The sequence below is a fragment of the Chanodichthys erythropterus genome, chromosome 4 (assembly GCF_024489055.1).
Source record: "Chanodichthys erythropterus isolate Z2021 chromosome 4, ASM2448905v1, whole genome shotgun sequence".
NCBI lineage: Eukaryota > Metazoa > Chordata > Actinopteri > Cypriniformes > Xenocyprididae > Chanodichthys > Chanodichthys erythropterus.
In genome coordinates this window covers 3,459,983-3,474,243 of record NC_090224.1, presented here as the reverse complement: position 1 = coordinate 3,474,243, position 14,261 = coordinate 3,459,983, and the positions used below count along the sequence as shown (strand labels likewise).

Here is a 14,261-nt window from a genome sequence, read left to right as displayed (position 1 = left end):
TATTAAAGGACCATATGCTACTGCGGTGCTGAGCGGACCCAAACCAGACTGTCACCTTCTGACACGCACCCTTTCTCCTTTATTATCCAGTGATTTTGTTTTAGCATGCTATTCAGCAATATTGAGGGTGAGAACATGTTTGATTTTTTGTTCTGTGGGTGACCATTTCTTCACCATTTCAGGTTCTTAAAGGGACAGTTTACCCAAAAATTCTGTCATCATTTACTCAAGTTGCTACAAACCTGTATGAATTTCAGAAGAAAGAAATTTGTGAGTAAACGATGACAGAATTTTCATTTTTGGGTGAAAATGTGTCTTTTTACGATGCTATAATGCTTCATAACAACAACATTTTTCGTATTTATAAACATGCTTACATTTTAAGCTCACATGCTTGCAAAAATAGCATAGAGCTAGTTGATGTCAATATATATTTATGTAAATTTGTTCATGTGTTTGCATTTGCTCTGGGTGAAAGATTCATACTGCACCTGTACCTGAACAGACTGTAAACTACAGCTTTGATAACAATCTCTGTGATTTCTCTCTCCTTATCTTCTTTCTCCATTACACACACACTCTTTCTCCATCTCTTTCTCTCATATCCGCCTGTTCTTCACTTGGTTTGTTGGTTTTAACTGGTTTAATTTGGTCTAACTGGTCTCCCAGCTGGTCTTCTGGTCCAAGCTGGTGTTTAGCTGGTCAACCAGGTGGACTCCCGGCCTGACGAGATATAGTACTTGCAAGACACATACACTTACCCTCCGGTGGTATAGTGGCGTTTCTGAGGTTGTCTCGCTCCTCTGTGGTCTCGTTGGCTACTGCTGTCCCACTCTTGGTCCTCCTCAGGACACTAAAGGCTCGATTCAGGCGTCGGAAAGAACGACTACGCACCGACGTTCTGTCAAAGTTGCGATCTGTGAATGAATGTGAGAGAGAGATATGAAGGAACTGAGTGAGAAAGAAGGAGAGAGAAACTTCTCTGCCTAAACATGCCTGGACATGTCCCTCACACATCCTTCTGTCTACTTACAGCCAATCACAAATAAGTCGGCACACAGTAGCCAATCAAATTGTCCTTTTTTTTAGCATCATAACACACTGCACCTGCAGGCAAAGCAATGAACATCTGAAGTAAGCAGCACCTGCTGGTGCTGTATTGTGGAGACTGCAATACGGTTAGAACTTCTTCAGGTCAGACCTGAATCAGCACAGAACAGCCTAGGACACTTTTTAGGTCTGTTTATGTAACTTAATCTATAGATCACAGACAACAAAAATAGAACTGTATTATGTTACATACAGTACAGTCCAAAAGTTTGGAACCACTAAGATTTTTAATGTTTTTAAAAGAAGTTTCGTCTGCTCACCGAGGCTATATTTATTTAATTAAAAATACAGTAAAAAACAGTAATATTGTGAAATATTATTACAATTTAAAATAACTGTTTTCTATTTGAATATATTTCACAAAGTAATTTATTCCTGTGATGCAAAGCTGAATTTTCAGCATCATTACTCCAGTCTTCAGTGTCACATGATCCTTCAGAAATCAGTCTAATATGCTGATTTGCTGCTCAATAAACATTTATGATTATTTTCAATGTTGAAAACAGTTGTGCACTTTTTTTTCAGGATTCCTTGATGAATAGAAAGTTCAAAAGAACAGCATTTATCTGAAATACAAAGCTTCTGTAGCATTATACACTACCGTTCAAAAGTTTGGGGTCAGTAAGAATTTTTATTTTTATTTTTTTGAAAAGAAATTAAAGAAATTAATACTTTTATTCAGCAAGGATGCATTAAATCAATCAAAAGTGGCAGTAAAGACATTTATAATGTTACAAAAGATTAGATTTCAGATAAACACTGTTCTTTTGAACTTTCTATTCATCAAATAATCCTGAAAAAAAAATATTGTACACAAATATTTTGTACAATTGTACACATTAAATGTTTCTTGAGCAGCAGATCAGCATATTAGAATGATTTCTGAAGGATCATGTGACACTGAAGACTGGAGTAATGATGCTGAAAATTCAGCTTTGCATCACAGGAATAAATTACTTTGTGAAATATATTCAAATAGAAAACAGTTATTTTAAATTGTAATAATATTTCACAATATTACTGTTTTTACTGTATTTTTAATTAAATAAATGTAGCCTTGGTGAGCAGATGAAACTTCTTTTAAAAACATTAAAAATCTTAGTGGTTCCAAACTTTTGGACTGTACTGTATGCCCTGTTTAACATTTGGATTTTCAAACAAGGACCGCTGAGAGACCCACCAGGTGATCACTGGAGAAGATATATAAAACTATACAGAACTTATGACAAACTAATGATCACTTAAGGATTATAAAATAGTTAATGTTCCTGAATAAAGTGGATTTATTAAAAGTGAGAGGGCTGACAGTATGGATCAGAGGTTGCTGGGTCTGTAAAGGTCGAAAACCCCTGCAATACATATTTTTCTGTCTCATTCCTCAACTCTTTCAGTCTTTCTGTCCTGACAGGACAGGATTGGAGGCAGACAGCTTGTTCAGCTGCAGTGTCACACTGTTTCCAGTCCCAAAGCCAGAAATGCTGGTGCAGCAGCATTTATTGTCCCCATTCTCAAGGCTTCACGTTTCGAGGGTATGTCAGACAGTGAAACGCATCTGAACTACTTTGTGGAGGTCAGGAACAGGCCTCATAAAGTATTCATAAGGCATATTTGAACGTTCTCTATCTTCTCTTCTTTGTTTCTCTAACTGCAATATCAATTGCGTGTCTCAGCTGAGCCTTTACAGACATACCCTTTGAATCGATTTTTGCGTAAAATGACATAAATGCCGCAGAGGGTGACTTTGATCAATTGACATTAGTCAGATTAACTGTCTCTGAAAGTATGAGTGAGGGAAAGACAAAGATTTATATCCTAATTCTTAGTCTAAAAAAGGGGGTGTAGCCTATATATATATATATATATATATATATATATATATATATATTAGACAAATACACAAAAAAATTACAAATATTCATATTGTGGGGACATCCTTTAATTTTAAAAGCAAATAACTAAATAATGCTAATTTTATCTTATATCAATAAGCAACATATATAATAAAATACAAATATTTAACATTATACATATCTCAAATATAATTAATATTATATAAATAATATTAAGACAAATACACACAAGCACAATGTGTGCACTCACACTCACTCTTCCTCGAACCGCTGCGTGCTGCCAGGCTGGTGGTGCTCCCGGATTGGCTGTTATCTTCCACACTGGGCTCATAGGCGGGGTTAACCAGGCCAGGCTCGTCTGATAGGAGGGCGATAGCAGAGGAGGGGCATCCCTCCCCGGGCAGTGCCGCCACAGTGAGCTCTGAGGTGCTGTCTGTGCAGTCTCCCTCCTGAGAGCGCCGCTTTCTCTCTGCGGAGAGGCCATAGTGTGACGCTCCTTTACACCTGTGAGAACACACACACACACACCGACAACTAGGTCAGCAAGATACATTATCATACAATGAATGTGTCGTCATCTATGGGCCAATTAGGAAAGCAAAGTCACGTAGAGGAGACTGAATAATCACATTGTTGCAAGAGGGTGTATTTGGACTTGTACTTGATCTTTGTGTGTACAGTGTTGTGTTGCTGATATATTATGCTGCGCCATTGCAGAGGAGATCAACAAGCAAACATGTTTCGCCCCAGGAAGCATGAGAAACAAACACAAAGACTAGAATATAAAACATCTCGCCTTTGAAATTAGATTCTTTACCTTACAAAACTAACCATGTGCTAAATATCTCTTTATGACCTTACTCATATACACTCACAGGCAGACGCTAGTGTAGATTACATATGAACACATTCAGAAATAGACCTGCGGCTTATATTTGTACTCAAGAGCATTCCTCAAATGTCACTTTGTTCACACACAGAGACATTGACAAACCAATAAACCATCAGCCCGTGACACAAGTAAACCCTCCCACAAGGTCATAGGTTTTCTTCCGTTCTGAATCCATGAGCTTTACACTGTCCTAACCAGTGACAAGCAATTTGTCTGTTCACACTGATTGGAAACTGCTGTGCAATGTCGTCCAATCATATCCAGTCAGTTATTTGATGTTATATTTTGGACCAATGAGATTTCAATGTGGGCAGGACTATAGATCGATAGAAAGACCCACAGACAGACATTCTTCAAATTCAAATGAGATTTGACCAATTCAATTCAATTTCACACCCATTAATTGAAAAGATAACACATAACAGTAATTTAATCAACACTAAACAGCTGGCCAAAATTGTATAGTAGAAAGAAAATAATAAAATCATCTCAAAAACAATTGTAAAGTGAATGATGGCACTGTTATGGCAGCTACTGGAGCAGAGCTCTCTCTGAGGGGCCGGCTGTGAAGAGATAAATCAATGGGTGGACACATACACGCAAAAAAATGTGTACAGCACCAGGAGAAATCCCATGCCTTAGGGATCTGGTTTAAAATAAAGCATTTTGTCTCAGTATTCATGCCTGTCTACACACTCATAGATGCTATAAGGGAGAGAAAGGGGACGCGTGGCAGAGAGCTTGACACTGGCCGTATATCTCACTTACTACTGACCACTGATTGGAATGTCTCAGGTGTGCAAACTTAATAACTGCCCTAAAAGAACAACGGCTGCTTTCACTCAGGTTCTGTTACAGTGATGACTACCGCTACCACTCACATATAAAACCTAACCCTGATATTTTATCAGACGATACAGATAGAATGACGAACAGACAGACAGATAGATAGATAGATACATAGATAGATCTACAGCTAACTGGTGTAATAAATGAAACCTACTCTTGGCCTCTTCTGCGGCTATCAAAAGCAATTAGAGTGATTACCTGAGAGGGAACATCATCTCCTTATATTATATAACACAGAGGCACCATGGAGACCAACCAGTGGTCAGCTGAGGTGGGACACTGCTAGTTCACTTCAGGATCTTTCCCCCTTGATTCTTGTCTGTCAGTCTGAAACTCTTACATCATTCATAGTCGTGAAGAAGAGCCTCCTAAGTGAGTTGCATAGCTAATGAAGTCAATTTTTAGTCTTCTCTAAGAGGAGAGAAGAACATTTAAATTGGCAGATATTATACAGAGCACATGAGGTTCATGAATGGTCATTGCTTTCTTTAAATACACTACCGTTCAAAAGTTTGGGATCGGTGAGATTTTTAATGTCTTTAAAAGAAGTTTCGTCTGCTCACCAAGGCTGCATTTATTTAATTAAAAATACAGTAAAATCAGCAATATTGTGAAATATTATTACAATTTAAAATAACTGATTTCTATTTGAAAATATTTTAAAAAGTAATTTATTCCGGTGATGGCAAAGCTGAATTTTCAGCATCGTTACTCCAGTCTTCAGTGTCACATGATCCTTCAGAAATCATTCTAATATGCTGATTTGCTGCTCAAGAAACATTTATTGTTTAGAATTGTACAAACAATACACTGTACTTTTGTACTTTTGAACGGTAGTGTATAATGTTACAAAAGCTTTGTATTTCAGATAAATGCTGTTCTTTTGAACTTTCTATTCATCAAGGAATCCTGAAAAAAAAGTACACAACTGTTTTCAACATTGATAATAATAATAAATGTTTCTTGAGCAGCAAATCATCATATTAAAATGATTTCTGAAGGATCATGTGACACTGAAGACTGGAGAAATGATGCTGAAAATTCAGCTTTGCATCACAGAAATAAAGTACATTTTATATTATATTCCAACAAAAAACAGTTATTTTAAATTGTAATAATATTTCACAATATTACTGTTTTTACTGTATTTTTAATTAAATAAATGTAGCCTTGGTAAGCAGACGAAACTTCTTTTAAAAATATTACAAATCTTATCGATCCCAAACTTTTGAATGGTAGTGTATATATTAGGGGTGTGACAAGACACGAGATTGACTTCACGAGAACAAGACGAGATTTTTACATGGTATTTTTTAGAAATCCTCAATGATGCATTTGAAATGTTTTAAAAAGTTTTTAAAGAGTTAGACATTTCCTCTCTCAAGATCCATAAAGGTACTAAAAACATATTTAAATTAGTTCATCTGAGTTCAATGGTTCTACCTTAATAATATAAAGCAACGAGAATACTTTTTGTGTGGCAAAATTTTCAAAACACTGCTTTGATCCGAGTCACTGATTTGATTCGTAACGCTCCGAAGCAGTGTTTTGAAATCGGCCCATCACTATATTGTTGAAAAGTCGTTATTTTTATTTTTTTTTTGGCATACAAAAAGTATTCTTGTTGCTTAATAATATTAAGGTACAACTACTGAACTCGCATGAACTGTTTTAAATATGTTTTTAGTACCTTTATGGATCTTGAGAGAGGAAATGTCATTGCTGTGAATGCAGGCCTCACTGAGCCATCGAATTCAATCAGAATATCTTAATTTGTGTTCCAAAGATGAATGAAGGTCTTACGGGTGTAGAACAACATGAGGGTGAGTAATTAATGACATTATTTTAACTTTTGGGTGAACTAACCCTTTAACTAACCATCTTCAATTTCAGTTCTACTTCCTGCTTAACTTTCTGCTTTCCCTCGAATTTTACTTTCTTTTTTGATTTTGATAGTGCTTATTCTGTGAATAGGGAGCGGTGGTGCTGAGCGTGCATTCTTCAAGACAAGACATTTGTCAGACGCAGGCTCTGTTGTGCAACGAATCCTCCGCCATAGTCTTGTCAGTCATCGTCACTTATTCTCATCATGTGATCAGTGAACTCTAATTCCTGCTGCACTACATACGACAGCTCGCGCTGGATGATCTGAATGGATTTTTATTTCTATAAAAAGCAAGACGGCAATGGAGGTGTAATGTAAATGTAGCTGTGGCATATTCTATTCTAATTTCACCTTCACAATCCATCATGGCAATATTTTTCACTTCGACGAGAAATCTCATCACATTTTAATCTCACGAGATCTCATGGCACGATATATATAATTTTTTAATAAAAAATAAATTTCTCATTCCTCAGACCCAGAAATGTCACGACATTAGCGTGGGAAAAAAACTCCTAAAATGTATTTGTTTGCTTGCCTTTTAGGAGCTTGACAGCCCACAGTCACTTTGAAATTACTTTTGTGTTTTACAGAAAAAATAGCAATAACAGCAATAGAAATTTTATTTTGGCATTGTCTTTTAGACAAATTCTCATTAAACAAATTTTGAACTCTCAACACTCTAGCAAATGATACTATCTGTGTTATTGAGGGCAAATGCTCAGTGCAATGTGTATATATGCATGATAGAAAGAGAGAGACAAAGATGCAACACAATGGTCTTGTCTGTTCCATCGTTAATGGGCTTAGGCAGATGTTAATTAAAACAGGCTTTCCTGCTAGAGATAAAGCTGCAATCCGTGGTCTGAAGTCACAAGCCGTGTCTTTGTCCTGACAGACTCGCATATAAAGCATGCAGCCACAATAACAGCAACGCAGAGGTTATTGTTTAATCCAAGCAACGATGGCATGTGCCAGTCACCTTGCACCCAATTTCCTCTTTCATTTTTATTCTCTCACACACATACTGTATACGCAACCATATGGACGGGCAGCAGGGCACAGAGCAACACAGAGAGAGATTAACAACTCTCATGCACTTTTCCATCGCTCTCTCCCCATGTTCCAAACCTTCTTTTATTCGTTCACTTCCCTCCGTCTATGAATCTTCCCTGGAACCTGATCCCCAACTTCATCTTCTCATATTCCCTTTGCTGTCGCATTATTGCAGTTTATGTGTAGCTTTTACTTCCTTAAAGAGACAGTACATCAAAAACGTAATCATTTTCATTTATTTACTTACCCTGATGTCGTTCCAAAATTGTATGCTGTTATTTTTTCATGGAACACACTCAAAAAACAATCAAATATGCACCTGTGTCCACTTTGGACGTCAATAACATGAAAAGTGATTGATAGAGTGTCTTTGAACCACATATCACAAGATTCTTTTTATCTAAAACCAAACCTCTATCTTATTTTCTTTTCATTTGTTTTCCCTGTTTTTGATTGTGATTATGGAGATGTAGGCCACAGCCTGGTGAGACCTCATAATGACCAGACAAAAAGAGGGGGAATTATGTGCTCTCTTCTCTTCATAATGATGAAATTAATCTCTAGAATATTCCGCTGGCTACTTACAGCGTTGACACACGTGCTCGCGCTAAATCCAGTACACTAAATCTTCGACTACAACATCAAAACACACAATGGTCTGAATCTAAGTCATCAAAACCAGATTGATGCTTCAATCCTCTTTTGAGTGAATGGATTATCCTGAACCTACCCAAATAACACAGATCTAAGACTGGGCTGTACTAGTCTTAGACACACATATAAACATATTTCCATCAGAGTGAGATGCCAGACTCAATTCCTGATACTGACCTAAAAAGATGTGAACACAAACACACACATTTAGTGGGTGTGTGTAAACACATCATCATATATAACATTATATATTTGTCACATATATCTAGTGTGAACGTAATTATGCATTCATTTGTGCATGATATATTACATTATATATCATGTATTATATTATACTTTTTGTATTTTTCTAGACTGAACTACCATATAATGTTTATTGACATATGTTTAATTGAAGAAACTATTTAGTTTCTTTTTGCAGTGTAACCTAGTTATGCTTCCATTATGCATGTGTATATTAGATATACAGATAATGCTTAAAAATGTGATATATTCCATCCCTTCCCCCTGGAATCTCCACTGCTAGCTTGCTAATCCAGACCCGAGCATCAGGATAATCACAGCTCAGTGTATGACTGACACACAGAGAGGACAGCGATGTCCTCATCATAGCTCACTGCTGAACCACTGAGATAGAGAGATACTAAATCACTCCATCGTTGCACGCAATCAGCACTCATAAGTAGCTACACCGGCGGACACACACAAACGCTCGCTTACACGAACACTGCAGCAGTTAAAGAGCTTGAGACTGGTTGTCCGACAGACAGCATTGCAACGCAACGCTGCACCAGCACAAAATGCATTTCTGACAAAACTGCAGCACATTCAGTTCCAATTGACATCTGAAATCTCAGAGCGCTGCAGGTTATTGTGTGTGTACCAGCATCCAGCTCAGTATATCTGATATACTGCAGGGGTCTCAAACTACCTGGGGGCCTCTAGTTACAACAAAGACTAAGAATAATTATTTAAATATAAATGTATTCATTTGAATGTATTTATTAAATGTATTTATTATATTATATTATACAAATTTTAAATTTGAAAAAAATGAAAACTAAAAGACCTTTAAATCACATGAGCCAATATTTTATTCACAATAGAACATAGATAACACAACAAATGTTTAAACTGAGAAATTTTACACTTTTATCCACTAAATGAGCTTATTTCAAATTTGATGCCTGCTACAGTTCTCAAAAAAGTTGGCACGGGGGCAACAAATGGCTGAAAAAGCAAGACATTTTGAAGAGAGTCAGCTGGGAGAAAATCTAGCAACTAATTAAGTTAATTGATATCAGGTCTGTAACATGATTAGCTATAACAGGGATGTCTGAGAGAGGCAGAGTCTCTCAGAAGTAAAGATGGGCAGAGCTGTGAAAGAGTGCGTAAAAAGATTGTGGAATACTTTAAAAACAAGTTAATCAACGTCAAATTGCAAAGGCTTTGCAAATCTCATCATCAGTGCATAACATCATCAAAAGATTCAGAGAAACTGGAGAAATCTCTGTGCGCAAGGGACAAGGCCGAAGACCTTTATTGGATGCCCGTGGTCTTTGGGCCCTCAGACGACACTGCATCACTCATCTGCATGATTGTGTCAATGACATTACTAAATGGGCCCAGGAATACTTCCAGAAACCACTGTCGGTAAACACAATCCGCCGTGCCATCTGCAGATGCCAACTAAAGCTCTATCATGCAAAAAAGAAGCCATATGTGAACATGGTCCAGAAGCGCCATCGTGTCCTGTGGACCAAAGCTCATTTAAAATGGACTGTTTCAAAGTGGAAAAGTGTTCTATGGTCAGACAAGTCCAAATTTGACATTCTTGTTGGAAATCACAGACACCGTGTCCTCCGGGCTAAAGAGAAGGGACACCTTCAGCATGTTATCAGCGTTCAGTTTAAAAGCCAGCATCTCTGGTGGTATGGGGGTGCATAAGTGCATACGGTATGGGCAGCTTGCAAATTTTGGAAGGCACTATGAATGCTGAAAGGTACATAAAGGAATTAAAACAACATATGCTCCTCTCCAGACGACGTATATTTCAGGGAAGGCCTTGTGTATTTCAGCAGGACAATGCAAAACCACAAACTGCAGCTATTACAACAGCATGGCTTCGTTTTAGAAGATTCCGGGTGCTGAATTGGCCTGCCTGCAGTCCAGATCTTTCACCTACAGAGAACATTTGGCGCATCATTTAACGAAAGACGATTAACAATTTTACAATTACACGATTTAACGATTTAACAATTACAAATGCATCATGGAAAAGTGGTGATCGGTCGGTCTGATCTCTTTAATTGCTTTGACATGTTTAACTTGGGAGGCATGCACACACATATAAATACACTTTAATCAGTCTTTGTGAAGTTTATCAAAGGAGGTGTCTTCCTCCTTATCTGTACTTAATCTGCTGATGGGCTTGAAGATCAGAGCTTCAGTGCAGCAGGAGGAAGGATTAAGGAAAGTAATAATCTTAGGGAGAAAAAGATGGGAAGGAAGAGGGAGAAGGACACACAAATCTTTTTTTTTTTTTCTCTCTTTGGGTCTTTTGGAGTCGTGACATATTCACGTCAAGTAATTCATTGTCTGGTGGATTATACACCCATGGCAAATGCTCTGAGAGAACTACTAAGACCAGAGAAGAGGAGAGACCGATGAATGGCCAAGAAAAACTCATTGGGGGACATTTTTTAAATCCACTTAAATTTCACATAATTTCACAGCCTGTTTTTTCCCATTATCCTTTTGTGAACTCTGTAGCTTTTTTTTTTTTTTTGCAACCAACTTTTCTATTTTAACACATAATAAGGAAATATTATTATACTTCATTATATCTCATTTAAGAATAATTGATGATTATATTCATACCATATTTGATTCATTAATATTTCCATTTTAACATTTAATGCCACATTATGATAATTTAGACTATAAAATGTAAATATATATATATATATATATATATATATATATATATATATATATATATGAAATGATTAATTAAATATTAGTCGCCGCTAGAGGTCGCCTGTTTAAAACAAAGGCATAGCTTGATGATGCCAAAATTGAGCGCGGAATCATGGGAGATGCCGTCTTCACCTCACATGAATGAGATTATTAACGTTACTGTAGTATAAAGCAGAGTGGGGCCGAGTGCCGTGGGAACGGAACAAGGCTACTGGAGTGATTGCTAATGAGAGACGAGCGCGACACACGGCTCGACAACAGCGGGACTTTTATTATGCCACAGTGATCTCTTCCACTTCTTCTGGTCAAGCGTATGTATAGGGTCACTTAGTTTTCTGTCTATAAATGTATTCAAACAGTTGTTCCCTTGTCTTATAAAACATATAATATATTAAACTGTCTTTAGTGTTTCCATGGTTTTTACAAAATAAAAAATTGAGGGTAACGCAGCTATGATGTCATTGAAAGGCGATGCACGGACACGGTTTGTGTCCTGTTTAAACTTGATTATTTATCTGGATTTAAACATTCTTGAAAACATCTGAGATAATGTAAGTACACAAGTCAACAAAATATATAAAACTGTTCTATAGTTTTGGGATATTTTAATCCAAAAATCTTACACACTGTGCCTTTAAATATTAAATAAAGAATCCATTTCTGAGTCATCAATGCATCTGAAGTGGCCTTTGAATTAAAAATACAAACAAAAATAGTTTTTCACAAAAATACATCTATCGCATGTGAACGCTGACACACACACACTGACGGCATTAACCAGTTCCCTGTGCGCTCCCCCACTCTATGAAACTGTATCATGTGACTCACTCAGCCATCCAATGACATCACGCTGGCAGCAGCCTGCAGACCTACCTTTCCCTCCACCATCCCTCTCTCTCTGTCTCTTATACCTTCTTCCTATACTTTCCTCCTCCCCACCCACTTCTGTTTCTCTTCTTCTCTGTGATGAGAACAGCAGGATGAAGACAGCAGCAGATTTATGTTCATCCCTACCCCCTCCCCACCCCCACCCCCAGCTGAGCGACCGCATTGACTTTATTTCTCACATTCTCTCTCTCTCTCTCCCTCAGTGTGGAACCGGGACGGTGATCTGCTTTAGTTCTCTAATGTGTGCAGGAGATAGTGCTGGAGTGTCTGTTATCTTTGCTCTAAGCACTTAACATTAAGACCTGTGCTCAGTCTGAAGTGGTAGATACAACTGACCTGCTCCTATGGAAGACGGAGAGCGCGCCCTTTACATGTGATCCATTTTGCATGTGTTCGCGTGTTGTTCTGCACAAATTCAGTCGCAGCCAAGGATAGAACTGACACCCCTATAGTGCATTTTAAGTGTTTTTTAAGACGACTTGTGCCCCAGCAGACATGTGTGCTTGTGTACTGAAGGTTTAAAATATGTATCTACTCTAAGAGCACAAAAATATCTTTAGAGCAAGAGGTCACTGTTGGTTTGTGTGTGTGTGTGTAATCTTCTGTTTATTCACACTTTAGCTTCACTTGAGCAGCTCTGGTTGGCCTAGTTTTCCAGATATCTTCACATATGTGGTCCTCTACGAGTTGCCACTGTGACGACAAGAGATCCTGCATTATTACACTAGTACGCAAGAACCCATTGAGGCTGAGGGGACATGTATCTTTGATAATTAAGTTGCATTTAAGTGACAAACAATATGTCATTATTATGAGGTTTTTTGTGTTTTGTTTTTTTGTCCTATTTCTGTGGTAACATGCTAGGTAGCCCTGCCCACACAAGATTTCACTGGACCAAAGTAGTGTTCCTCATGTCCCCCAATTTTTTTTTTTTTTTTGACTAATTGAGTTTACCAATGGGCGGGATTTGAGCTTAACTGGTTTTGAAAAAAAATGATTAATTTTCAAACATGAATGACAAGTGACTGATTGTGGATGTTTATAATTGGATATTATGTGAAAAATCCCTTAAATTCCACAAGGATAACATAAAAATGATGGAAGTCATTGAACCCATAAAAATACAAGTTATGTCTTATCTTAGTTTGATGCTCTACAGTTGCAGTGCATTGCTTGTGTGATTGAGCGTGTAAACAGAGAGGCCTGTGTTGATTGGCTGTGTTTTGTGATTGATTGTGGCAATGTACGGCATTTGAAGAGAAAGCTACTTTGCGACTGTAAAAAAAAGAAAGTTATATATAGTGTATAAATGTTATTTTATGTTTACATTCACCATGTTGTCATTGTCATGTGACTTACAGCATTAGTTGCATCGCTTCACTGTCTATGGCCTCATGGAATAGTGTTCATCAGATGCACAGTTCAGAATCTGGCCAGAATTAGTAGGTCATCCAGATACTTTTTGCCTAATGTTTTATAAATACAATAAATTCATACATACTATGTCACATACTGCTTTTTGCCTACTATTTAGTAGGGAAGTAGGTATAATCGTATGCAGTGATGGTGTTCTACGTTAAAAAAAGTGTTGGTATAAAACTTAATGGAGATTGCCATTCACATGTCTGCATTTGGACAGTCCAATCAAGTCAAACCTTCCACAGGTCTTTTGCATGTCCTTCTCTTATCATCCCACCGTGCTGCTGCTCAAAACTCATTTGTCTTATTTGTCAAAAAGAATTATCAAAATACACATCAAAATGCTTGGTGATCACTATAAAGCACTTTTTTTATAATATGTATATATTAACTGAGGATTTAAACTCAGGTTTATGTATGCATGTTGTGGGATGAATATTTCTTATCCTTCTATTCCTGCTTGCACGCTGTCTCTATTTTACAAAGAAGAAACCCACACCCTCCACTTCCTGTGCCTTTCCCAAACTCTCTCTTACTTTACCAGCAGTGACTGAGCACCCTTCCCAGGTGCAGATCCGGCCCTGAGCTCAGGTGCTGAGCAGGGAAAAGAACTCTGCCAACTCTCTCTCGGATGCGGCTAAAGTGTTGAATTAGCAACAACTTTTTTTACTCTTCCTGC

The 14,261-nt window shown here is 37.5% G+C and overlaps 1 protein-coding gene across 4 annotated transcripts in view; it reads right to left on the bottom strand.

Annotated features, from left to right (window-relative positions):
* The window catches only part of lnx1 (ligand of numb-protein X 1), a 54,494-nt gene that overhangs the window by 19,772 nt on the left and 20,461 nt on the right, over positions 1-14,261 (bottom strand). For 2 of the 4 annotated variants that reach the window (XM_067383673.1, XM_067383672.1), the window contains 2 exons: positions 3,211-3,464; positions 762-917 (listed from right to left, as the gene is read on the bottom strand). In XM_067383673.1, coding sequence (XP_067239774.1) covers positions 762-917; positions 3,211-3,464 — 410 coding nt within the window. The remainder of the gene's footprint in view (positions 1-761; positions 918-3,210; positions 3,465-14,261) is intronic. The other 2 variants (XM_067383675.1, XM_067383676.1) reach the window with 1 other exon arrangement.